The sequence below is a fragment of the Equus przewalskii genome, chromosome 2 (assembly GCF_037783145.1).
Source record: "Equus przewalskii isolate Varuska chromosome 2, EquPr2, whole genome shotgun sequence".
NCBI classification, from domain to species: Eukaryota; Metazoa; Chordata; class Mammalia; order Perissodactyla; family Equidae; genus Equus; species Equus przewalskii.
The window spans coordinates 36,282-61,842 of record NC_091832.1 but is presented as its reverse complement, the minus strand read 5'-3'; the positions used below and the strand labels follow the sequence as shown (position 1 = coordinate 61,842).

At 41.4% G+C, this 25,561-nt stretch overlaps 1 protein-coding gene across 2 annotated transcripts in view; it reads left to right on the top strand.

Annotated features, from left to right (window-relative positions):
• The window catches only part of LOC103564161 (acyl-CoA dehydrogenase long chain), a 75,126-nt gene extending 50,288 nt beyond the window's left edge, over window positions 1-24,838 (top strand). Inside the window, exon 12 of one of the 2 annotated variants that reach the window (XR_011532229.1) lies at window positions 21,666-24,838. Coding sequence is in view for 1 of the 2 variants with exons in the window: in XM_070591577.1 (XP_070447678.1) it covers window positions 21,666-21,675 (10 nt within the window). In the remaining variant the exon portion in view is untranslated. The remainder of the gene's footprint in view (window positions 1-21,665) is intronic. The other variant, XM_070591577.1, reaches the window with a different exon arrangement.
• The last annotated feature ends 723 nt before the right edge of the window (window positions 24,839-25,561 follow it).

Genomic DNA, 25,561 nt, shown 5'->3' with positions numbered 1-25,561 from the left:
GGAGTGAGAGCCGTCTGTGTACTAAATGGCAATGTAATAAAAGTCACTTTTCAAGACCATACAGAGTTACAAGCAGGAGTTCTTTTCCCCCGTGATCCCTCACTGAGTGGATCTTACAGACACTCCGTTCCAGCAGTGGTGAGAACTTTTAACTCTTTCCTTGGGAGAAGCCCCGTCCCATCTTTGAGCAGCTGAGTTCAGCAGCAGCAGCTTCCCTGAGTTGGGACAGAGCCTGAGTGAAGGCCGTGAACTGCAATGTGGGCAAAGCAACTCACCAAGATGAACCTAAACAACAACAGGCCAGAGCTCTTCTGCACAGCATAATTTCCATGAACTGGTGTTATAGATATTCTATCCCAGCTGTAGCGAAATATTTAAGAGCTTTCCAGGGAAAATGTCACTTCTAGCTCATCAATAGTTTTCCCTCCTCACATGCATGTGAGACCCTGTGTGTCGACTGCTCAGCATTGAATTAAAAGTCACTTATGAAGATGATATTAAAGAGCCACAAGCAGATTTTCTAAACTGTGTACCCGGATTGAATGAAAGTTACAGATAATCTGTCCAAGCTGTAGTGAAAGGTTTTGAATCTCTATTTGGAAGAAATTCCTTGACAGCTATGGGCAGCTGAGTTCAGCAGGAACGTGCTGCCATGACATGGGAGAGAGCCTGAGTGAAGGTTGTCAGCTGCAATGGGTGAGGCACTTACCTAGATGATCTGAAACAGCTGGAAGCCAGGGATTTTCTACACAGTGTACTTTCCTTGAATGGAGCTTATAGACTTCAGAGACATGTTGAAAAGCTGACCTAGGTAAATGTCTCTTGCAGCTCCTGACAAGCTTAGCTCAGGAATCGTGGTATGGAAACTGAAGTGGGTTCTAACTTGCCTGGCAAGTTAAATTAGACTGTACACCAGAAGTAGTTGTCTCACAAAGCAAAGTATATTTGCAGCAAATAGGAGACCATGAGGAATCACTTCTAGAGCCATGGCATCCCCAAACAAAGGGAAGCAGGGACATTTATTTGGGATGGGGAGTGAATATTCAAAAGGGAGAGGTGGGAATCCCCTTGCACAAGCTCAGCTGGAAAATGTGATTCCACGTACACTGCAGGTGATGACAATAAGGCCTAAGCTCCTCCTGGAGCGATGTTAGCCTTAAAACAAACGCAAAGGTCACAGGCAAGCTCTCATGGTGAGGCCTGGTCTGGTTCCAGGTGGTTGGTGATGGCATCTCCTTAACATAGCAGAAGGAAAAAGAACAATTTGGAAAAAGTTAAAATATCATACCCACCCTTGAGTTCCTGGGGGGATCTAGTCAGTGACAAAAACCCTCCTCTAGTTTTTATACTACTCCTCATTCTTAAAGGGCACAGGTTGAAGGTCCATCTTCTGTAACTGCTTCCTGCAGAGCACGGGTATTGTCATAGGGACCAGTAGAGGAGCAGAATTTCCAGCTAATCTCAAATAGGTTTGGGGCCTAGCCCCAAACTCAGGCATAGCCCCAAGTTGTTCATAACAACTCTGTAATATTATAGCTTCAATGCGTTTAGTACACATTTAGAATCTGCGTGTACTTGCCCCCTCCCTCCAGGTTCCACCAGCTCTTTTATAGTCTCCATACTGGGCTGCCCATCCTTCTCTGATGGACCTAGTCTCACCTCCCAGAAATGTGCAATCTCCTTGGAAACACGCCGTGCCTCAGTGGTATGGGGTTGGTTAGGATCTGGGGCAGAGCCTAGGGTGGAGAGCCAGTCATTACTTTTTCTTTTTTCTTAATTTTTATTGAGCTAATGATAGGTTACAATCTTGTGAAATTTCAGTTGTACATTATTGCTTGTCAGTAGTGTTGTAGGTGCACTCCTTCATCCTTTGTGCCCACTGCTCACCCTACCTTTCCCCCGGTAGCCACTAATCTGTTCTTCTACATTATTAAATCCCTCATATGAGTGGAGTCATACAGAGATTGTCCTTCTCTGTCTGGCTTATTTCACTTAACATAATTCCCTCAAGGTCCATCCATGTTGTTGCAAATGAGACGATTTGGTTCTTTTTTTACTGCTGAGTAGTATTCCATTGTATATATATATACCACATCTTCTTTATCCAATCATCTGTTGATGGGCACTTAGGTTGCTTCCATGTCTTGGCTATTGTAAATAATGCTGCAATGAACATTGGGGTGCATAGGACTTTTGGAATTGCTGACTTCAAGCTCCTTGGATAGATACCCAGGAGTGGGATAGTGGGGTTGTATGCTAGTTCTACTTTTAACTTTTTGAGGAATCTCCATACTGTTTTCCATAGTGGCTGCACCAGTTTGCATTACCACCAGCAGTGTATGAGGGTTCCTTTTTCTCCACAACATCTCCAACATTTGTTACTATTAGTTTTAGATATTTTTGTCATTCTAACGGGTGTAAGGTGATATCTTAGTGTAGTTTTGATTTGCATTTCTCTGATGATCAGCGATGATGAACATCTTTTCATGTGCCTATTGGCCATCCGTATATCTTCTTTGGAGAAATGTCTGTTCATGTCTCCTGCCCATTTTTTGATTGGGTTGTTTGATTTTTTGTTGTTGAGTTGTGTGAGTTGTTTATATATTTTGGATATTCAGTCTTTGTCAGATGTGTGACTTGCAAATATTTTTTATCAGTTAGTGGGTTGTTTTTTTTTGTTTCAATCCTGTTTTCCTTTGCCTTGAAGAAGCTCTTTAGTCTGATGAAGTCCCATTTGTTTATTCTTTCTATTGTTTCCCTTCTCTGAGAAGACATGGTGTCCGAAAAGATCCTTTTAAAACTGATGTCAAAGAGTGTACTGCCTACATTTTCTTCTAGAAGCCTTATGGTTTCAGGTCTTACCTTTAGGTCTTTGATCCATTTTGAGTTTATTTTGATGAATGGTGAAAAAGAATGGTCAATTTTCATTCTTTTCCATGTGGCTTTCCAGTTTTCCCAGCACCATTTGTTGAAAAGACTTTCTTTTCTCCATTGTATGCCCTCAGCTCCTTTGTCGAAGATTAGCTGTCCATAGATGTGTGGTTTTATTTCTGGGCTTTCAATTCTGTTCCAGTGATTTGTGCACCTGTTTTTGTACCAGTACCATGCTGTTTTGATTACTGTGGCTTTGTAGTATGTTTTGAAGTCAGGGATTGTGATGCCTCCAGTTTTGTTCTTTTTTCTCAGGATTGCTTTAGCAATTCTGGGTCTTTTGTTGCCCCATATGAATTTTAGGATTCTCTGTTCTAATTCTGTAAAGAATGTCATTGGGATTCTGATTGGGATGGCGTAATCTGTAGATTTTTTTAGGTAGAATGGACATTTTAACTATGTTTATTCTTCCAATCCATGTACATGGAATGTCTTTCCATCTCTTTATGTCATCATCCATTTCTTTCAGAAAGGCCTTGTAATTTTCATTGTATAGGTGTTTCACTTCCTCAGTTAAATTCACCCTGAGGTATTTTATTCTTTTTGTTGCGATTGTGAATGGTATTGTGTTCTTGAGTTCTTTTTCTGTTAGTTCGTTAATAGAATATAGAAATGCTACTGATTTATGCAAATTAATTTTATACCCTGCAACTTTGCTGTAGTCGTTGATCACTTCTAAAAGTTTTCCAATGGATTCTTTGGGGTTTTCTATATATAAGATCATGTCATCTGCAAACAGTGAGAGTTTCACTTCTTCACTCCCTATTTGAATTCCTTTTATTCCTTTTTCTTGCCTGATTGCTCTGGCCAGGACCTCCAGTACTATGTTAAGTAAGAGTGGTGATAGAGTGTATCCTTGTCTCATTCCTGTTTTCAGGGGGATGGTGCTCAGTTTTTGCCCATTGAGTATGATGTTGGCTGTGGGTTTGTCATATATGGCCTTCATTATGTTGAGGTGGTGACCTTCTATGCCCATTTTGTTCAGAGTTTTTATCATAAATGTCTGTTGGCTCTCGTCAAATGCTTTCTCTGCATCTATTGAGATGATCATGTGTTTTTTATTCCTCAGTTTGTTGATGTGGTGGATCACGTTGATTCATTTGTGGATGTTGAACCATCCCTGTGTCCCTGGTATGAATCCCACTTGATCATGATTTATGATCCTTTGGATGAATTGCTGAATTCTGGTTGCCAAAATTTTGTTGAGAATTTTTGCATCTATGTTCATCAGTGATAATGGCCTGTAGTTCTCCTTTTTCGTGGTGTCCTTGTCAGGCTTTGGTATCAGCATGATGTTGGCCTCGTAGAATGAGTTAGGAAGTGTTCCATCCTCCCTAATTTTTTGGAATAGCTTGAAAAGGATAGGTATTAGATCCTCTCTGAAAGTTTGGTAGAATTCCCCAGGAAAGCCACCTGGCCCTGGGGTTTTTTTCTTTGGGATGTTTTTGACTGCTGTTTTAATCTCTTTCCTCATGATTGGTCTGTTCAAATCGTCAGCTTCATCTTGACTAAGTGTTGGGAGATTGTAGGAATCCAACAATTTATCCATTTCCTCTAGGTTATCCATTTTGTTGGCATACAGTTTTTCATAGTATTCTCTTATAGTCCATTGTACTTCTGCAGAGTCTGTTGTTATTTCTCCTCTTTCATTTCTGATTTTGTTTATTTGAGCTTTCTCCCTTTTTTTCTTTGTAAGTCTGGATAGGGGTTTGTCAATTTTATTTATCATCTCAAAGAACCAGCTCTTTGTTTCATTGATCCTTTCTGCTACCTTTTTTGTTTCAATGGGATTTATTCCTGCTCTGATTTTTATTATTTCTCTCGTTTTGATGACTTTGTGCTTTGTTCCTCTTTTGCTAATTCAGTTATGTGTAGTTTAAGATTGCTTATTTGGATTTTTCTTGTTTGTTAAGATGTGCCTGTATTGTGATGAGTTTTCCTCTTAATACAGCTTTTGCTGTATCCCATATGAGTTGGTATGGCATGTTATCATTTTCATTTGTCTCCAGGTATTTTTTGATTTCTTCTTTAATTTCTTCAATGATCCATTGCTTGTTCAATAACATATTGTTTAGTCTCCACATCCTTGTGCCTTTCACAGCTTTTTTCTTGTAATTAATTTCTACCTTTATAGCATTATGAGTGGAGAAGATGCTTGTTATTATTTCAATTTTTTTAAATTTGCAGTGGCTTGCCTTGTTTCCCAACAAATGTTTTACCCTTGAGAATGTTCCATGCGCACTTGAGAATAATGTGTGTTCTGCTGTTTTTGGATGAAGTGTTCTATATGTGTCTATTAAGTCTAATTGTTTCAGCTTTTCATTTAGCTCCACTATTTCCTTGTTGATTTTCTGTCTGGATGATCTGTGAAATGATGTGAGTGGGGTGTTGAGGTCCCTTACTATTATTGTGTTGTTTTTCACATCTTCCTTTATGTCTATTAATAATTGCTTTATGAACTTTGGTGCTGCTGTGTGGGTGCATAGATATTTATAAGCATTATTTCTTCTTGATGAAGTGTCTCTTTGATCATTATATATTGTCCCTCTGTGTCTCTCTTTACCTGCCTTATTTTGGAATCCGTTTTGTCTGATATAAGTATTGCAACATGCGCTTTTTTTGCTTGCTGTTAGCTTGAAGTATTGTCTTCCACCCCTTCACTCTGAGCCTGTGTTTGTCCTTGGTGCTGAGGTGTGTTTCCTGGAGGCACCAGATTGTTGGATCTTGTTCTTTAATCCATTTTGCCACTCTGTGTCTTTTTATTGGAGAGTTCAATCCATTTACATTGAGGGTGACTATCGATACATCAGGGCTTAATGCTGTCATTCTTCCACTCGCTGTCTGGTTTTCCTGCATTACCTTTGTTTCTCATCCTGTGTGTTTTAGCCTACCCATTGACTTCTGCAATTTCTTATGCTGAATTTCTTATATTTTTCCTTATTTATTTTCTGTGTCTCTGTTCTGTTTTTTAGTTTAGTGGCTACCCTGAAGTTTGTATTTAGAATCTCATGTACAATGTAGTCCATTTTCTGGTGGGCTCTTACTTGGCCTAGACTGATTTAGTTCCTTTCCTCTTCCCCTCATAAATTATTATTTTCATATCTTATTCCAACTTGTGTTATGAGTTTGTAGTTAGAATGATAAGATTGTCTTTACTTCGGTGGTTTCCTTCCCTTTATCCTAATGCTATAGTTGAATATTTGCTATCCTATTCTGGTTCTATCTATTTGTCTCCCTGCTCCGTGGTTTGTGACCCCTTTCTCCCTCTTTTTCTTTTTTCAGGTATGAGAGCCTTCTTGAGGATTTCTCATAGTGGAGGACTTTTGGTTACAAATTCCCTTAACTTTTGTTTGGACAAGATTTAATTTCTCCCTCCTATCTGAAGGATATTTTTGTGGATAGAGTATTCTTGGCTGAAGATTTTTATCTTTTAAAGTTTTGAATATGTCATTCCATTCTCTCCTAGCTTGTAAGGTTTCTGTGGAGAAATCCGCTGAAGGTCAGATAGGAGTTCCTTTGTAGGTTATTTTCTTCTGTCTTGCTGCCCTGAGTATTCTTTGTCATTCATTTTGCCATTTTTACTACAATATGCCTTGCAGTAGGTCTTTTACATTGACAAGTCTAGAAGACCTGAAAGCTTCCTCCACACCCATTTCTCCCTCAATCCCTAGATTTGGGAAGTTCTCTTCTATAATTTCGTTAAGCACACTTTCTGCTCCGTTTTACCTTTCCTTGCCCTCAGGGATTGCGATAATTCTTAGATTGGATTTCCTCATTGAATCCACTATTTCTCTGAGATTTTCTTCATTCTTTTTAATTCTTAGTTCTCTTTCTTCCTCTGTCTGCAGTCATTCAGCCTGTCTATTTTCGATTCTGCTAATTTGCTCCTCTATGGGGTCTACACATGCATTCAGGGAATCCGTCTTCTGTTTTATATGATCCATTGTATTTTTCATCTCTAGTAGTCCTGATTGTTTCTTCTTTATAGTTTCAATCTCTTCTGTGAAGTAACTCCAGAACTCGTTGACTTGTTTCTCTATATTTCCCTTTATCTCATTGAGTTTTTTGATTATAGCTACTCTGAACTCATTTTCACTTAGTTTACCTATTTCCAAGTCCTCAGGCCTTAATTCTGTGTTTTTATTGTTTTCCTTCTGGTCTGGATCTTTTAAAAATTGCTGAATGGTAGACGAGCGGTTTTTGTGCATGATGGTATTATTCGGTTGCTGTTACAGCCTGTCGCCTCTAGATGGGGGTCAAGAGCCATGTGTTCTGAGCCCTCCACCTTCAGCCACAATGGCAGCACACAGCACGGGTTGGGGGAGGAGGGACACTTTCTCTTGCACGCTGATCTGGATTCTGATCAGCTCTCGCTCTCTGGTTTCCCGGGGCCCTGGTTTGATGGTGTCCCCGCACGTGAAAGCTTTCCCCCATTAGCGGATTTCCACAACGTGGGCAGTGGGAGTCCACGATGATCCTGCAGTTGTGTGGCCCCTCCCCTGCTCCTTCCCTCACCTGCCACAGTGATCCCAGTCTCTAGGGGAGGGAGCGAAGTTCTCTCTTACCCCATTCCAGCTCCTCCAAGGGGCGCTCCAGCCTCTCCACCCTCCACCATTGTGTGCTGTGGGTCTCTGATGATCTCTGTATTATTAGAGTTATTGGTTGAAATTCAGTTGTTCTGTTTTGGTTGTAGTTTGGAGGGGAGAGAGTCCTGCGTCAGCTCACTCCTCCATTTTGCTGACGTCGCCCTCTCCTAGCCAGTCATTTCTTATCTGGATAGTGTTGCTGAAATAAAGGTTATAATCAGAGGGTTGTTTGCAGGAAAACTCAGAGCTCTCAATTGTCTGTGATGATCTCTCTTGATATTCAGGGGTGGGCATCTTTTATTTTCACCCCTGGGTGGTGGATCCAAGGGGTGGCTCCTTGTAAATTTAGGTCAGAATGTGTGATTAGTAACATCAAGTGAGGCCTTACTGAAGTAGGATTTAGCTGATCTTGGGACAAACTGCTTTTCCAAGTTTTAAGACAGCATGAGCACTCTTAAGGAGCCCCAAAGCTGTCTGTTTGGGGACTTGAATCTTCCCTCATTTGTTTATCATCCAGTCCTTGACTATCAGGGACCACTGATAACCATGTGTAGTGGCTTCCCTTACTTCATCTGGGGGATAGACTGATGTAAATTCAGAGAAGGGCAATGTGGGAATTAGTGGTAAATGGAAAAGATCTCCTGACATAGTGGCCCTTTTTGCAGCAGCAGCTGCCATGTTATTTCTTTTTATGTCCTCTGATTCCCCACTTGGATGGCCTTTACAGTGGAGCCCAGCTACTTCCTTGGGGCCCTGGACCAATTCTAGCATTTTAAGGATCTCTGGCCCATGTTTAAAGTCCATGGTTCACTCTGGAGACCTCATGGCCAACAATCCCTGCTGGGCAAGCATGGCTAATAGGCCCGTTGGAATCAAGGAGCAGAGTAGCTGGGTTTAAGGTATGACAGAGTTTTAAAGAAATCTTAGGGGAAACTAGCAGCATGGCTTGATATTGTAGTATTCTATTCTGGGATAGCCAGAGATGTCCTTTAGTCTGTAGTAGACTAGAGACTTGATGGGGGTTCGACACCATCATAGTTTGGCTCATAGTCAGTTCTGCTTTCTTGATTAACAGGTAGGTGGCAGCTACAGCTCTCAAGCATGGAGGCCATCCTTTCGCCATGGTGGCCAGCTTATCCCATTCAAAGGGGTCTGTTTCTGCCCCTGTAGTTTATCAGAGAGGCTTAGCAATGAATCCAAACTCAGGGACCAAAAGATGGCAAAACCCAGCCATCCCCTTTAGACAACTTCTATCCCTCACTGGCTAAGAAGTTGAACATATTTAACTTAATTCTGACACTATCTACCTAACAGAAGACTCTCGTATGGCTCTCATATTGGCAATTCCAGGAGTTTTGGGAGCTGTGTGCCAGAAACAAAATGAAGATATTTACTGTTATAATTCCAGGACTGTGCAGCATTGAAAGCACTAAGGTCTTAAACAAATCTATATTTGCCTGTTCTAAAAACTTACTGATTATGTGAAAAATTCCTCTTTATGGCTTCTGACTTCAAGGGGTATATGTTTTACCCAGGACTAGAGATCTGCCTGCTTCCATTTTACCTTTTTGGCGTGGCACCAGCTACTCACTCCACCTGTTCTTGTGCTCGTAATTTTGACTTAGCTCTGCTTAAAACATGTAGGGGAATCTCTTCCTTCTCAGGAACTGGTGTATCCTGTCATAGGGCCATAAGCTCACCTCCCCGACTTTTGGGCACTTGGATCTCTGTTTTCTCTTGTTCCCAGCTTATTGAGGCCCCAAACTTAGATAGCGTCTCCCTCCCTAGAAGGGGAATGGGACATTCTGGTACATACAATCAAGAATGCTTCAGCAGTTTTGATCCTATTTCATGGGTCAAGGGCTCCAGAAATGTTTTGGCCTCTCCTTTTCCTGAGACCTCTTTTAGCTCACACTTTCCTTCAGAAAGCTTCCCCTTTTGGGCATGCAACATTGAGGACATGGCTTGAGTATTGAGCAAAGATTCAACATGCTCTCTTCCTCCTGCCAAACTCATCTGGGACTCCTGGAGCCAACCTGGGAGCCCCAAAGCCCCATCACATCTCATCTGTAGTCCAGTGAAGTTGCCATGGCTCATTCTTATTCAATTCCTTCCTTCTCTGGGGATGGTGGGGACAATCCTGCTGCCAACGTCCAGTCTGCAAACTGATTAGCCCCCGACTTTGTTGGTGGCCTTATGGTCCCTTGACGGGGACTGGGGTTACTCACCCATGGCATATTCCTTCTCCCCTCCAGGTTACCTTGAGGAGACTGGAGGGCCACAGCGAGCAGGGTGGCTTGCCTTTTCATCTTGTTGTCTCCCTTTCATCCTCAGCTTCATGCTGATTATTGAGCACCCTAAATCCAGCCTCTCATTGCTGTGTAGGACTGGGATCAGGACCTGTAGCCAACTTTTGGAGTTTCCTACAGGTGTCTGGAGCACTTCTGAGATCTGAAATAGGGATTATGAATCACTTTACTACCCCGGGCCTCAGGGTCCCAGTTAGTGTATTGCCTGAGGCAGTCCCACTGCCTCTGGAAAAGAGCAGAGTGTTTTTCCTCAGGGCCCTATTGGATCTCTCTTAATTTAAACCATATCATGGGTGGCTGGCTTACTCTTTTCACGGCTTTCAAAAGCAGCCCCCCCAAATATCCTAGCTTTTCTTGATCTTCAGCATCATTTGGATTCCATCCTGGGTCTGTTCCTGTTCACTAGGCTTGCAGATGTTGGATCCTGGGTCATCTTCATTATCTGCTTGTTCTCCAGCTTTGAACAGAATAGATGACTTTTTCTCAGCCATGAGGAGTGTAGTCAGCAGGCTTTGAATATCTGCTCAGATTGGATCATGAGTGGAGAAGATTCCCTTTGTTGGGTTTATGAACTCCTCTGGCTCAACACTCAATCCTTTCGTGTGTGCCTTTGAATTATACAGATCAGAGGTGGAAAAAGGGACAGGCACATTATTAAGTGTCCCCTCACCACCAGACATTTGTCTTAAGGGCAATGTCACAGGTTTGTAACTGATTCCTAATCTTGTCATACTATGTGGAAGAGGAGGATGAAGGGTTTTTGGTTGTGGCAGAGCCCAATTCCCTGTAGGGGGATCACTATGAGTGAACAACAAGGGGCTTGGCCCTGTTCTGGCCTCTGGCTCAAGCATGGGTGATGTAGGGGGATAAGGTGGAGGTTCCCCAGGGCTCACCAGCTGGTCTAGTGGTGGGACCAAAGCTGGAGTATGTGAGTGAGGTGGATTCTGAGGTGTGCTTTTCTTAGTCCCACATTTCCTGATTTGGAGGAGCAGGTCCTCCTCATCAGAAAGATAAGTCTTAGATTCAACCTTTAACCCTCATTGAAACAGGGTGTCATTGTTACTGCCTACAAACAACGTTCCCTACCCACCATACAAGAGGGGCCAAGTAAAAAGGCTTGTGGCAAGGAAAGGGCTTTTATGTCAGGTGACACCAGCTGGGAGACGAGAGTGAGCCCTCAAATTTGTCTCGTTTCATCTCATCTCCCCAAAAGAGGGGAACTGAAGGGTTTTAAAGGTTTGTGAGGAATGTGGCTGCCTGTAGAGAGGTGTAGGGAGTCAGTGGCTTTGCCAGCCAGAGCTTTCCCACCAGCCTGGGACACTGTTTGCAGGGAGGAGGAGGAGATGATAAGGAATGAAGGTGGGCGACATTGGCTGTTTGTCTCCATGACTGATAGTGGATTCTGGAGCCAGGGAGTAATCAGAGAAAGAGTGCTTTGGGTTTAACCCCATTTATGCTGGGTTTAATGTAGGGCAACTCATATTAGGGTCAGCATCACCATGAAGCATCAGACATAAGGAATTTATTCCTGTTAGATCCAAATTAGATCTAATTGTAGTATTGTGTTAACACCTAGGGTCCCATTCTCTGGCCATCTTTCCCCATTTTCCAGTGAATATTGTGACCAGGCTTAATTAAATAAAAGCATCATCTCCTCTCAGGTCAATGGGGAACACCTAAGGCCTTCCAACTCTGGAGGATGCAGCACAATGGGCTTTCCTCTGGGATGGAGCTTGCTCCCCCCATATTCAAGCATCTTTTCCAAACTTCCAGGCACAACTTGTGGGTTAGTGATGATGCAGATGCCACAAGGCTGTGCCTAGAAGAGGTTTAGCACCTTAATAGCCTGAAACGAGATCCAGGCCAAATCATTAAATCCTTAAAGGGAAAAGAAAACTGGTGGGTGCTGGGTTTCACCCAGGGACCATTAATAGTGAGGGCAAGGCAAACAAAAGGAGACCTAGGAGTCCAGAAAAGCCAGACTGTGGAAAAACAAGATGGATGTTGAGCATCCTCGACAAAAACAAATGACCAAAAAAGACAGACTCAGCAACTCCAGAGGGGGCTTGACCCCATCTAAGGGGAACCGTCCTCTGGTCACAGGCCCAACACAAACACAGACTCAGTGCCTTCAGGGGTGGTTTAACCCCATTGAAGGAGACCCTTTCTTCAATCACAGGCCCAACACAAAGACAGACTCAGGGACTTCAGTGGGGCCTCGAACCCCCACCTGATCTGAAGAACTTAGAAAAGTTCAACAAACTACCAATTAGTTCCTCCCAGTAACTAGTCTGTGACAATTGTTTCCATTCGTCACATGGGTGTGAGATCCTGTGTATAGACTGCTCACCATTGAATTAAAAGTCACTTATGAAGGCGATATTAAAGAGCCACCAGCAGGAGATTTTCTAAAGCGTGTCCCCACCTTGTACAAAAGTTACAGATAATCTGCTCCAGCAATAGTGCAAGGTTTTCAAGCTCTCCTTGTAAGAAGTCCCCTCGCAGCTACGGGAAGCTCAGTTCAACAGGAATGCAATTTCCTGAGATATGAGAGAGAGCTTGAGTGAAGTCTGTGAACTGCAATGTGTGAGGCACTTACCTAGATGATCTGAAACAAGTTGAAGTCCGCGCTTTTCAGCAGAGAGTGCTTTCCTTGAATATGTGTTATAGATGTTCTTTCCCTAGTGAAATATTTAAAAGATCTCCCAGGAAAATGTCACTTCCAGCTCCTGGCATGGTGAGGACACCAATATTTTTCCTTCATCACAGGTGTGTGAGAGCCTGAGTGAAGGCATGAGCTGCAGTGTGTGTAATGGCTCTTACTAGGACGATCCTAAACATTTAGAGGCCAGAGCTTTTCTCCATCGTGTACTTTGCTTGAATGTGTGTATTAGATATTCTTTCCCAGCCCTAGTGAAATGTTTAAAAGCTCTCCTAGGAAAATGTCACTTGAAGCTCCTGGCAAGCTGAGCTCAGGAATAGTCTCCCAGCTCTAGTGAAATGTTTAAAAGCTCTCCTGGGGAAACATCACTTGCAGGTCTCTCAGGAATAGTTGCTCTTCATCACATGGATGTGAAAGCCTGTGTCTAGACTGCTCAGCATTGACTTCAAAGTCACTTATGGAGATGATATTAAAGAGCCACATGCAGGAGTTTTTCTGAACATCCTATAATTGTGGTGCCGTAGACATATTAGCCTAAGTTAAAAGTTTGTTCTATATTATTTTGGCTTTGCCATCACCTTACTTTTGCAAACATCATGGTAGCAGACACATCTGTCTCCTCATCCATTGTCACTTTGGGCCACATCTGACTTGGCCTACAGCCGTGGTAGACATTTTCCAGAATGCTGGCAGCTTCCATTTCAAGCACTTCACTTCTTTTTCCTGAGGACAGAGTGTCTTGAGAGCTTGCTCAGGCCATATGCAAAACAGTTTGGAATTGCCTGAGATTTCATTTTGATATTATGCATGCTCTTGAAATTATTTACATCTATTCTATCTATATGGAGGGAATACTGTGCATCTCTTCTGAACTCTGTGTTCAGTAACATCATTTGGTAGCTTGAAGCAGCTAAGAGTATCTACACCACAAGAATCAGCAAATAATTACAAATAACTACCCCTATCCCCCCCACCTCAGGTAGTTGTTAATGATTTATGTACCAACTCACTGTGGACTGGGACGTAGGACATATGTTAACTTAAACTGCCTCTACCTCATCTATTGATCCCCTAGTCCATGTAGCCCTCTGCTTTAACCCTCCTTGGATTACCTCCAGCCTTGGTAAGGGTGAGGGAAGGGCATTTCTTTGCCTGTCTGAAGATTGAGAGAGGGGATCTGGAAATTGCATTTCAGGAAGGTGTTCTGTTAATCCTTCCCATTTTCTCCCTGCTGAACCTTTTGGGGGAGTGTTGCCTGCTGCTTACCTTAGAACTCAATTTTCTTGGGTCTTTGACTACTTTACCTCATCTATTATTTTCCAGCTTTCAAAAATGTGTGGCTGTAATCTCCAGTTTTCCTTGTCCCTGTGGGTTTACATCTTAAAGAAAAATCCCTTGGTGTTTGGGGAAGGATCAACAAATAGCGATGTGTTTACTCCACCATCCTTACCCAGAAGTCTGGGATATAATTCTTGAAAAGAATATAACCTCAATAATTTAAAGAGGTTCTAAATAGGCTTAGCCAATCCCCTGTTGGTTTGCAAGTCATATATAAATGCAGTTATGAAAAATTTCCGCTGATTCTAGAATAGTTTGCATTTCCATAAAGAAAGAAATGACCTTCCGTAAGTAGGTTTGGAGCAGATGACCTGTTTTTAGTTTTTTACGTGGATGTGTGAGGACATAAGGAAAGACATAAAACTGTTTCAGCTCATAGTTTGGTCTTGAGGAGAATTAGAACAATAGTACCTCACTCTTCTAGATTCTGTAGCAGTTCCAGTTGCCCCTCAGTGGCTGGTCTGGTGATCTGGTCGCCTCACCCACTCTGAAGCAGGCATTTATTGCCCCCTCATCTAGTGAGTCTTCCAATCTTGGGATTTTTGCCTCCACTCTTACCCTCTTCTGCTCAAACTCATTGCTCCCCTCTCCTCGTTATATTTGATGTGATTGGGTTGGTCAGGCTCCCATTAGCCTTAATTCCGTGCCGTATTGATGGTTACCTTTTGGTGAAGGCCAGAGTAGAAAGGTCATAGGATAAAAGGGTGGTAACTCAAGTAGAAGAGATTGCCTGTGATCTCTAAGAAGGGGGACTTGGACCTCTCAGACTGTTCCTCTATTGAGGAATGCATATATTTTCAAGAAAGAGTTTTGTGGCTCAAGACAGTGACAATGGTGGCGAAAAGGATTAAATATCTGACAGGAAATATAAAAGGAATAAATAATTACTTGACACTGGACATGTGAAATAGATTAGATGTCCCGGTGAAACTTCTTGTGCAAAGTTGTGAAGATGGTAATTATTTCTAAAGATCCAGTGTACAGCAGTATCCAATTTCCAAATTAAATTAAACATTTCTACAAAAAGGGCTTGTGGCGACTACTGCTTAGTGCTTCTTTTTCCGATCTCTACTCCTTCCCTCCCGACCTTTTGTGTTTTAATTAGAGACGTTTTCCCCTACTTTGGTTTATAGGATGAGATCCAGGTCAGACTCTGTGTATGTGCTAATGGCTGTTTTTTTGTTTGTTTTTATTTTTTAACTCCTTTGTGATTTCTGGGAAGAAATGCTTCTCTTCAGATGGGTGAAAGGGATTAGGCCAGGTTTTTCCATATGATTATATGCTTAGGTCCAAAATTCTGTAGAGTCTAAAAAGACTGTTCTCTGAGTTTCAACTTTATTCATATAAAAAAATCTTTCGTGAGTAAAACCATTAAATCACCTTGAGTCACACAGAGTCATGCACTGTATATTGATGTTTTGGTTAAGTGATGGACTGCTTATGGGATGGTGGTCCCATAAGATTAGTACTGTACATGCATCCGAGGTGTGCAGGAGGCTGTACCATCTAGATTTGTGTAAGGACACTCTGTGATGTTGGCACGAGGATGAAATTGCCTAAGACACATTTCTCAGAACATATCCCCATTGTTAACTGATGCATGACCGTGTTTAACAAATGGCCTTATGTGAAAACAATGACGTACTATGATATCTAGGTCCTCTGACTGTCATGTTTGCCATAACTTCTTCCTCAGAACCTACCTGCATTTGCCTTGGCATTGTGCACAGCGTGCATTTGAAATAGGATATCTATAAATGGGGACCTTCTCAGCATGGTTTGGGGAGAATTATGGTAGCGTTATGGTAGGCTTAAGAAAAGCTCACTCTGGCCATTGACTTTGTCCATGTGATGGTGATTGCCTGCTTGTCCAGCAACATCAGAGATGCTCCTAAAGGCAGATGGTAAAGCAGTTAACCCTAAGGTAGTGGCATAACTAGGAGCTGCTGCCACACCCCTCACATTTTTGAAATGCCCTAAGCTAAATGGTAGGGTGAATTTTTTTGCCAAACTTATTAGCAGCTTCTTTTTTCTGCCTCCCTTCACTTAGAGGACACTTTAAAAAATATGTTTTAAGGTGAGAAAGTTTAAAAATTTTTTTGTAGTCATGGTCTTTATTAAAACTTTTGCTAAAACTGGCTTACTGTCGAAATACCAGATGGCTGTGATAAAATGAGAACATAACTGTAAGAAGAAACTTGTGCAAATTAAATCATAATTAAAAATATCTCTAATATTATTCACCAAAATGTTTTCCTTTGGGTTAATTATTAATATTTTGTCCCCTTTATAGTCATCGTTTGGCAAAACCAAAGAATTTTAAAAAATACACAGTGAAAATAACCAAGAGTGTCTTTGAAATTTCTACGTTCAGAGGTTTTTAGGACATGGACATTCCAAAGTCAAAGAATCTTGAAAATAAGGCAGGCACTTGTAGGAGCAAGACTGATATGGCCTTTTTGCATTTTCTATTCAGCAAGTTGTCAAAAAATGGATTATACTCATCAGGAATACCCAGTCCTCCTGTAACATGCAGCATTTCAGAAGGATAGTGTCCACTGATGCCTTAAGATGGCAATGGCTTTACCTACACCTCATTTCCCCACTTAAAAAGTAAAAAGAATGGGCGTCTTCCCTCGCCTTGTCTCCCTTCCACTGTCACCCAAACTAGGTGTACATGGCCTTTTGCTGAGATCATGTGCACCATCTCTAAACGGTCACAGTGATGAGCTCAGTGCCGCGTGCCCACGGGTGTTCAGCAGTTGTTCAGTGGAGAATCGAGTCACTGCCTGTTTCCAGACTGGTGCTTCTCATGGTCACTCTCTGGAAAGCTCCAGGGATCTGTCAAAAAGACGAAGCCAGCCGTGCTGATGCCCTTCTGAAAATGCTTCAGTGGCTGTCAGCTACTTAAAGTTTAGCGTCTCACATTTTTTTCCTCCTAAAATTGTTTGCTATTATAAAATTAACATACATACTGTGGTCATAAATTCAAAAATCATTGAACATAGATGTAAAGATATATATAATATGTATAGGTACATATATTTATATATGTATGTAATAAATATATGTAAAAAATATGTCCCTCACTCTCCTCAAAATATCCAGATTGCTGGGCCTTATATAATATCTTTGTGTAGATTTGCAAACTACATATAGTCTTTTCAGTTTTGTTTTCCACCAATACTATTATGCTAAAATATTGTCCTCTCTCCTCGCCCTCCATTGGCTTGGGTAAACTATTTAATATCATGGAAATTTACCGTTTGTGTATATTGCAAATATTATTTTCCCAGTCTTTTGTTTGTCTTTTAACTTTACGGTGTTTTTTTCCAAATAGATATTTGAAATTTGTATTTCATCAGATATGTTAGTATTTTGTGTTTTTTGTTGATAAAGGAGGAGCTTCCAGTAAGATTTTAAAATCATCCTCTCATATTCAGTTTTCTCAATTTGTTCAAAGATCTTGCTGTTCCCATTACTTGCTATACCTCTTTAATCATTTGGGATGTTGTTTTCTTAAACAACTTCATCTATTTCTGCTATTCTGTTTTGGTTGCTACAGTTTTAACAGAAGTTTATGGAGTTAGATTTTTTCCACCTCAAATCTTATTGACTGTTTTCTTTCACGTACTTTTTTTAACTATAAATCACTTACCATAAAATTCACCTTTTTATGTGAATACAGCCATGCCTCGCTTAATGACAGGGATACATTCTGAGAAATGCAACATTGGGCGAATTTGTCACTGTGTGAACATCACCGAGTGCACTTACACAAACCTAGAGGCTATAGCCTGCATACCTAGGCTGTATGGTGCTAATCTTATGGGACCACCATCCTACAAGGGGTCTGTCACTTAACCGAAACAAAGCAATCTAGTTTTGACAAATGTTCTAAAGATTATTTTGCGATCTAAGGATTTGATTTTCACTTATATTAAAACACACTTTAGCAGATGAATTCTAAGTGTAATACCTAACTCTGTGAGGCTGTAGACACGTCTCAGACACAGATCCTTCCCTTTCACATGTCTAGGCTAGTTTGGAGGTAGATACAGACAAGAGGAAAGAGCTCCATCACAAGTCTGTGGGTCAGACTCTTTCAGGCCTGTGGAGAAGATGGCACAAGCAGCATCTTAGAGGACAGTGCAGAAAAAGCGTTGGGCGCATGGGTGCCATTGAGCAGGGCCTACACCACAGGTTAGTCGGGTGCAGACAGAGGGGGACATGGAGGCTGTGGAAAGGAAGATGCAGACATGGGTGAGCTTGCAGGAAGAACCCCAGCATCTAGTGGTGATGTATTATGAGTCAGAGATGACTCTGGCTTTTCAATGCTGGCCATCTAGAGCACCAGCCAAGGGTCAGTCCAAACTGGGAACTCAGGAAAGGGACCTGAAGGGGGAGGGGCAGTGGAGACAAGTCCAATTCATACCTATTGGATTTGTGGCACCAGAAGCAAATCCAGACAGGAGGAAGTACAGGACTGGTGCAGTCAGGGCTAGAGAGAAAAGACTTGGGTGATAGTTGAAGCCAGGGGTAAAATTCCAAAGGGAAAGAGAAGAGGCCAAAGAGAGAGCTCTGGGAATCTTCACAGCACCTTGAACATAGATGGCCAATAAATATTTGCAGAATGACGTAGGGAGTGTATGAGTTGGGAAGTGTTCATTCCACAAATATCGAATGTCTGCCACATTCAAAGCACTCTGCTGGGGCCGTGTGAGTAAAACACATGAGAAGTCAGAAGTCCCAGAGTGTGACACAATGCCCGCCCTCACGGAGCAGAATAACCACCAAGAAGGGTGTTACGTGAAACGAGTCTTAAGAGCAGCACAAAAATGGTAATGTTGACTGCGAAGTATAGCTTAAACCTTTGTGAAAAATAGTCTAAGCACATAAGTTATAGATATGGATGCCCTGGTAAGGAGAGACACCGTGCTCCAAAAGGGAATATGTTCTGCCCTTGGCACCACTTAACTCATGGCTTTATTCTTGATTATGCGTTGTCCATGTAGGGAGCCTTATCTCTTCAGGCCCTGGGCAAGGTGGCCCGAGAGTATGGAAAGATGGCTTACATTAGGGTTATGTGTCAATCACACATATTAATAGTGATTGAACTTTAGCAACATCTTTTTCTTTCTTTCCCAAGAAAACATGACTCTTTGTTGATACATATACATTTTTTATTCCAAGACTGTGCCTTATGACCTGCCTTTGCCTGGAGGAGTCACGCCTCACATGCTGATAACAATTCTGGGCACAGTGAAGCCCAAAGCAAACAGGTGAACAGCAGGATTAGCAAGTGTGACACATTTGTTAATTGGTTTAGAATTTTTAAAACTACACATTTAGAATCTTGGCTATACCACAGTGAAGGATTATCCCGTAAATCAATATGTGTTCCCAATAGGGGACAACGTTTCCCTCACTGAATCTTAAACCAGAAGAATCAAGAATAAGACAGAGTCCTACTTTCTGAGGACAAAGAGGAAGAGCAGGAAACCCATTCTGTTGGTGTTTCCTGGCAGTGAAAACCTAGAGTTCAAGGAAAAGTAGAGCTTTTGTAATGTGATGCCTGGCCGTCCCTCCACCTCTGAGCCATGTATTGACTAAAAAACCAAGCATGCACTTTATGTCCACATGCCCATCAAAAAACAAGGTGTGAAAACAAAAAGACCCCACTAGACATCGTTCCGAGTTGGTCTGAGTGCTTGAATATGATGCCACTCTGTCCTGATGTGCGTACAAATCTCCCCACAGTTGTGCATGTCACAGTGCAGTCTCGACCTTGCGAGCTCGGCTGCCATTTCCATCTTCATTGTGGGGCAACAGCAGGGTCACAGATTCCTATGGTGTCAGCCTGGTCTACAGATGACAAGTGGCAGGATAAAGAACCCCAGTTTTCTGAGCAGACTCTATATTCTTAGAAGATTTGCACAGAATCCTCAAGCTACAAGACTTCCTCAAAATAAATCACCCTTTGCCATTGGAACTGGTTTGACTGAGGTGAGCTAGGACGGGGTAAGATTGGAGCTAACTTAGGTAAATCCGTGCTGATTCATGGCTGCCCTGGGACACCTGGCCCTGGTTATCACCACTGGTTATACCTACGTGTAAAACAAGAAGACTAAGGATATCCTGAAGCTGTCCAGTACGCCCATCCCTGAGGTTAATGGCACCACTAAAGCTACCACAGCCATTAATTCATCTGTGTTTCTGGGTCTTATGGACAGTACACAAAAGGTACAAATTCAAGCTATGTACACAGGTTTATTCAAAAATCTGCAAACAGACTCCATGAGTGTCTGTCACCTTATTCCTGGTGAATCAAAGGGAGCCACCTCCTCTGTTACCAGGAGATAGACTCAGCTCTGATCTGATCATTTTACATTCAAATGGCCCATTCACTCGAACCTCCAGCCAGCCTCGTCCAGTTCTGCATGAAGGTCACCACCCTAAGCCAACTGTTCTTTCCACAAAGTCTATACAGCCTCTGTAAGCACAGTTCTTCCCTGCACAATGAATCTCGCCTCACAGCAAACTACAAAACATATATATCCTCTGCCTATGTCCTTGTCCATCTTTCCTCCCAACATAAGGTAGGACCCAGCACACCTTACCCTGTGCATACAGCGCTCACTATTTGTTAATATCTGCTTTCCTCCCCGTACAACCCCTCTCGTGCAGAACCACACTGATATATATATCTTTGCCTTATTTAGGGTTACTGCACTGGAAACTTTAGCTCCAATAACACTAGAGATGCAGACTGACACTGTGGCTGGTCAAAACTAATTTTGGTTGAAATGGTTAAGGTGGTCTAAACTGAAAAAATTATTGCTTGGTCCTTCAAATTCTATGTGAGGAATTACATGAAAAAAAGAATGCTGAAGGTGTTAGAGATGACAGTATCTTGCTTTTCACTGCAGAGGAAATATAGGCATTGGATAGTCAGTCAAATACAAATTCTATTGCCATTTGGCTATCTTCGTCCTTTCCTTGTGAATTTAATCATTGGAAGATACAGTTGTGGTGTATGTGTCCATTACTGGGTGAATCAAAATACACAGAGAATCATTGTTAAAAGGTCTAGAGTACAGGCGTTGCTTTAGAACAAGAGCACCTGCTGATTCTGATGTCAGTGCTCTGTGGGGTTCACTGAGACACTGAGGGAAAGAATTAGTACTTCAACAGCCAGGACTTGTGTTTGCCTTGACATCCAAGTTCAGGAACTGGGGTCAAAAAGTTAAGCAGCACTTTCGTTAGTTCCACTTCACATCATGGAATGTTTATCACATTTATTGTCACGACTTTACAACTTAGCAACCGAATACTGAACTTTAACGACGTTGTCTAGATTTTGCTGTGTTAGGACTTGGCTTTTGGTTAACTATGAGGGAGCCAAGTATTTGAAAGCTCTTATTTGCGTGACTGGTTTGCCATTAATAGGTATTAAAAGCAACCTGGCAGGGCAGGAAGGAGGTAACCGTTATTCTCTGCAAAGTAAAGCATAAAGTGCCCTCAAAGTGGCCCTAAACCTCCGTGAGAAAACCTTGAAGAGCTTTCATGGGTAGAGGCAGTGAAGAGGGAATGACAGCTGACTAGAATGACGTGACCAAGACAACAAGGCAAAAGCTCAACACGTTGTCTTGCTTCCTTTCAGATGCTACTGTATTACACCCAGTACTTGGCCTAGGGTACCGTCCAGTGTGTTTTCTGTTCAGAAAATTGTCATGTATTTATACAATGATTTGCTCTTTAGAAAACTGCGTGTTCTTCACTTGATACAAATGCACAGCTTGAATCATTTTACTAACTCTAGTCTTTGGTTTAAAACAGGCTTGCTTGAGCTTTCAAGAGAGGGCTTGATGTCGCCTTCCACTTTAACCCGTGCTTCAGTGAGAACAACAGGAGAGTCATTGTTTGTATTACAAAGCTGGATAATATCTGGGGAAAGGAAGAAAGACAGGCAGTTTTCCCATTTGAAAGTGGTAAACCATTCAAAGTAAGTTATTGCTACTATGAGATATTGAAAATGTCTGTTGCTCATGGGGACTCGCTCTAAACCACAATGCACTTGAAATGAATTTTCATCAGCTCTCCTGAGACACCTAACTAGTAAATCTCCTCCCCATCCCAGGGGACCAGGCATTGCAGGCTGGAACATGGCCAGGAGTGGCTGTTGTGCCTGCTGCCACCACTCTGAGTTTAAGCTCTTCTAGAAATGAGAAAGATATCATCCTTAATAAAACAAAAAGGCAGAAAGTCTTTACGGTGCAGTTGGACTGAGACTTACTTCCTTAAATCAACATAGCTGGCACGGCAATCAAAACTAAAATCTTTTTTTTAATTCTAAAATGAATACATACCTGTTTTATGAAAAAAAATTATATATTTTTAAAGCGGCTAAAATGTCCTCCATCCTTCACCCATTCCAATATCGTCACAAAAGTTGCAACTTGGTGAATATCTTTCCAGTATTGTCTATGACACACAACACACTTTTTAAATACTGCTTCAATAAATATTTACTAGGTCCTCCCTGTTGGGCCATGGTTGGCTGTAGAGTGGACAACAAAACACCTCCACTGTAAGCTCCTTGAGGGCAGGGAGAGGAAGGGTCCTATTCTACATCTGGTGGACATCTTTTCCTCTTGAACATTATCACTCAATGGTATGTCATTGTTTAGGTATGTGATAATTCAACCAACCAGTACCCTATTGATGAAAATTTGGAATATGGAAAATTCCAAACAAATAAAACCTGGGAAGGTTAATTTGTTTATTTTACTGAAATACTGTAATAACTACCCTTACAAATCCTTGTTCCCTAGAAGAACAATTTTATTCAAAGAATAGACATGTTTAAAATTTAGAGAAGATATTGCTAAAGTGCTCCTTCTGAAGGATTTCAGAATTAACACATCCACGAGCTCCTGGAAGAGTTATGTTTCCCTTCTCTTTCCAAAACTAGTTATTACAGAGCTTCGTAACATTTGCCACTCTATTAGGGGTTTCCTACTTCAGTGTTTATTTTTTACTTTTACGTGTTTTAGACCAGAAAAAACTTTGTTTTAATGTAAACACTATGTTTTTATTAATGTCTTCCTTTATGGCTTTAATTATATATTTTTTCTAACAATTTTATCACTTTGTTTTGTGTAAATCTTTAAATAATCTAGAGTTTATTTTTGCTTTAAAGTTACTATTTCTGCACTTTAATCCGTTCCAGAAATGATCTTAAAGATGGAACATCGGGCATCCTGAGCTCAGGCAGACTGGTTTTGAAATTAATGGGCATTTCTAACAGTTCTCTGTATGTGCCATTTCACATACAAGTGCTGGTTGAAGCTGACCACTTCAAGGTTGCAGTCAGTGATGCTCACTTGTTGCAGTACAATCATCGGAAGAGAAATCTCAGAGAAATCAGCAAACTGTGAATTTCTGGTGACATAAATCTCACTAGCGCTCCGCACACTATGATATAATCTTATAGGGGAAGATGCTTTTTAAAAAAGGGAAATTGAATGTAAACTTTACACATTTAAAGCGTTCATGTTCCTATGAGTGAAAAGTTTTACCTTCATTCATCAATGTCCTACTTGTAAATCATCCATTTAATAAACACTATAAGAGTTACCTGTCTTCATATGTCATTTAATTGGGACATTTTCAATAATGCACAATGGAAAAAGAAATGTGTAGCAATATTAATACCGTGTTGGAGTCTCCCAAAGCTTTCTATACTTGTTAAAGTATTTTTTTAAGACAAGAAATAGGAGTAAATACTACCCAAAAATTAACCTCTCTCTTCCTGGGTTTCATAAAAAACCAGGAGATGTGACAAGGAAATCATTCTCCCATTTTCTTTCTTAAGGAAATAAAATATATTCAGGAAATGAGAAAAGCAGAAAGAGTTTACCCATAGATGACCCATGACCCATAGGCAATTACTGTTAGCTTTCTATTTCTTTTGACTCCTTTTAAATCCTATTTTGTCTCTAAACTATACTTCACTGCTTTCAAATCAGTATTGGATACCAATATGAGACTATCTCCCCATAGGTTTTCTTGGTTTTCATGAAATCTCTAAATTTGTAGAGGGAAAAAAAGTCATTTCCTAATTAAATGTATATCAGATTCAAAAGTTTAATACTTCCCATTGTCAACATTCTTAACTATGCCTTTCTGCCTTTCCTTTCTTCCAGCAAGCCCAAAGAATAATAAAATTTCAAAACTAGGTTGTGGTCACACCACTTCATTTTACAGAAGACCAAAATATTATTGTATCTATTATTGTCTCTGCAATACCATCTTCTCAAATACTTTAAATTGCTCATTGTCAAAGGTTGGGTTCCCCAGGAAGCAGAGATCAGAATGCAAGAGGTTTATGAGGGAGCACGCTTGTGATCAACTGCTGTAGGGACAAGAAGGTACAGGATTGGGCAGAGGAGGATGTGGAGGGTGGATGCCTCAGCCCACCCTGCAGGGGAGCTGAAGCTGGGATGATCCTTTAGAGTAGTCAAGAGGGGGAAAGGTCCTTGTAGCTGAACTCTAGTCAATGAGTACAGGCCACCTGGGAAACAGGGCAGAAATGCGGTTGAAGGGTCTGTCTTACCCTGAGGCTGTTCTCACATGGGATGATAACTGCAGGCTGTCTGTGCTTCTGATGACTAGAGGAGTTCATTCCTCAGTCCTTCAGAGGGATTGGGCAGCACATCACAGCACATTTTAAAAACTACAGAAATCCCTTAACCTAACATCTGGTCTTGACCGCCTTTCTCCTATGGTTAAATGGAAGAACATAAGCTTTGGAGAAAAGAGGGAGCTCTACACAAAATAACTCCTCTGAGCCTCGGTTCCTTTGTCTATAAAATGAGCAGTATAGTACATCTTTTGTAGGGTTACTGTGATTGCTAAATATTGTTTGCAAAGGGGTCGTCATGTAGTAGGTCTTCAATAAAAGGAAATGCCCTTTCTTTTTGATTTTGGAAAGGCTCTTGTTCTACTCAGGCAGTTTCCTTCCATTTGGTCTTCAAAGAGTTTTCTCATGCGTCATGATTGTAGAGTCCAATAGCCCAGGAACACTCTTTCTAGTTGTAGGAGACACTGATGTCTTCCTTCCCATTCATTCCCTGTTTCCCATTCCTTACTGACTCTTATTGATCTGCAGATGGGCATGCGGCATCACTTGGCCCAACCAGACCAAAGGGAAAGACACAGCTCTGATACCACCCACGGCCATCTTATGACCCCAAAAGGACCCAGCCTTGAAGAAGCTGACACCGAGGGTGACCAAGTGAACTATGAACCGAATGTGGACCTTGATGCTATCACTGAGTTGTTGATAGTAAAGTGCCTCGAATCATCCTGATGACTTATTGTTAAGCCAGTTTGAGTTCACTTTACTGCTACTTAACAGCCAAAAGCTTTCTGAATGACTCAGTAGTACATCTTATTAAACCTACCACGGAGAAAATCCATGTTTACAGACTCTGTCTTATTCTCATCTACTTTATCCTCCAGGACAAATATTTTATGTTGCATATTATTACTTTGTACTCACCTCTTTTACACGTTCCTGGCTCTGCACCCTTAGCAAACCCTAACTTCTATATATATTTCTTTGTTCTGCATGTCTTGTTTGAATTCTTCATTGACAGACTTAATGAATAAATGCTTCCTTAATCTCGGGTAAGACTAGGCATTCTGGGAAACTTCCCCACACAGCTTCC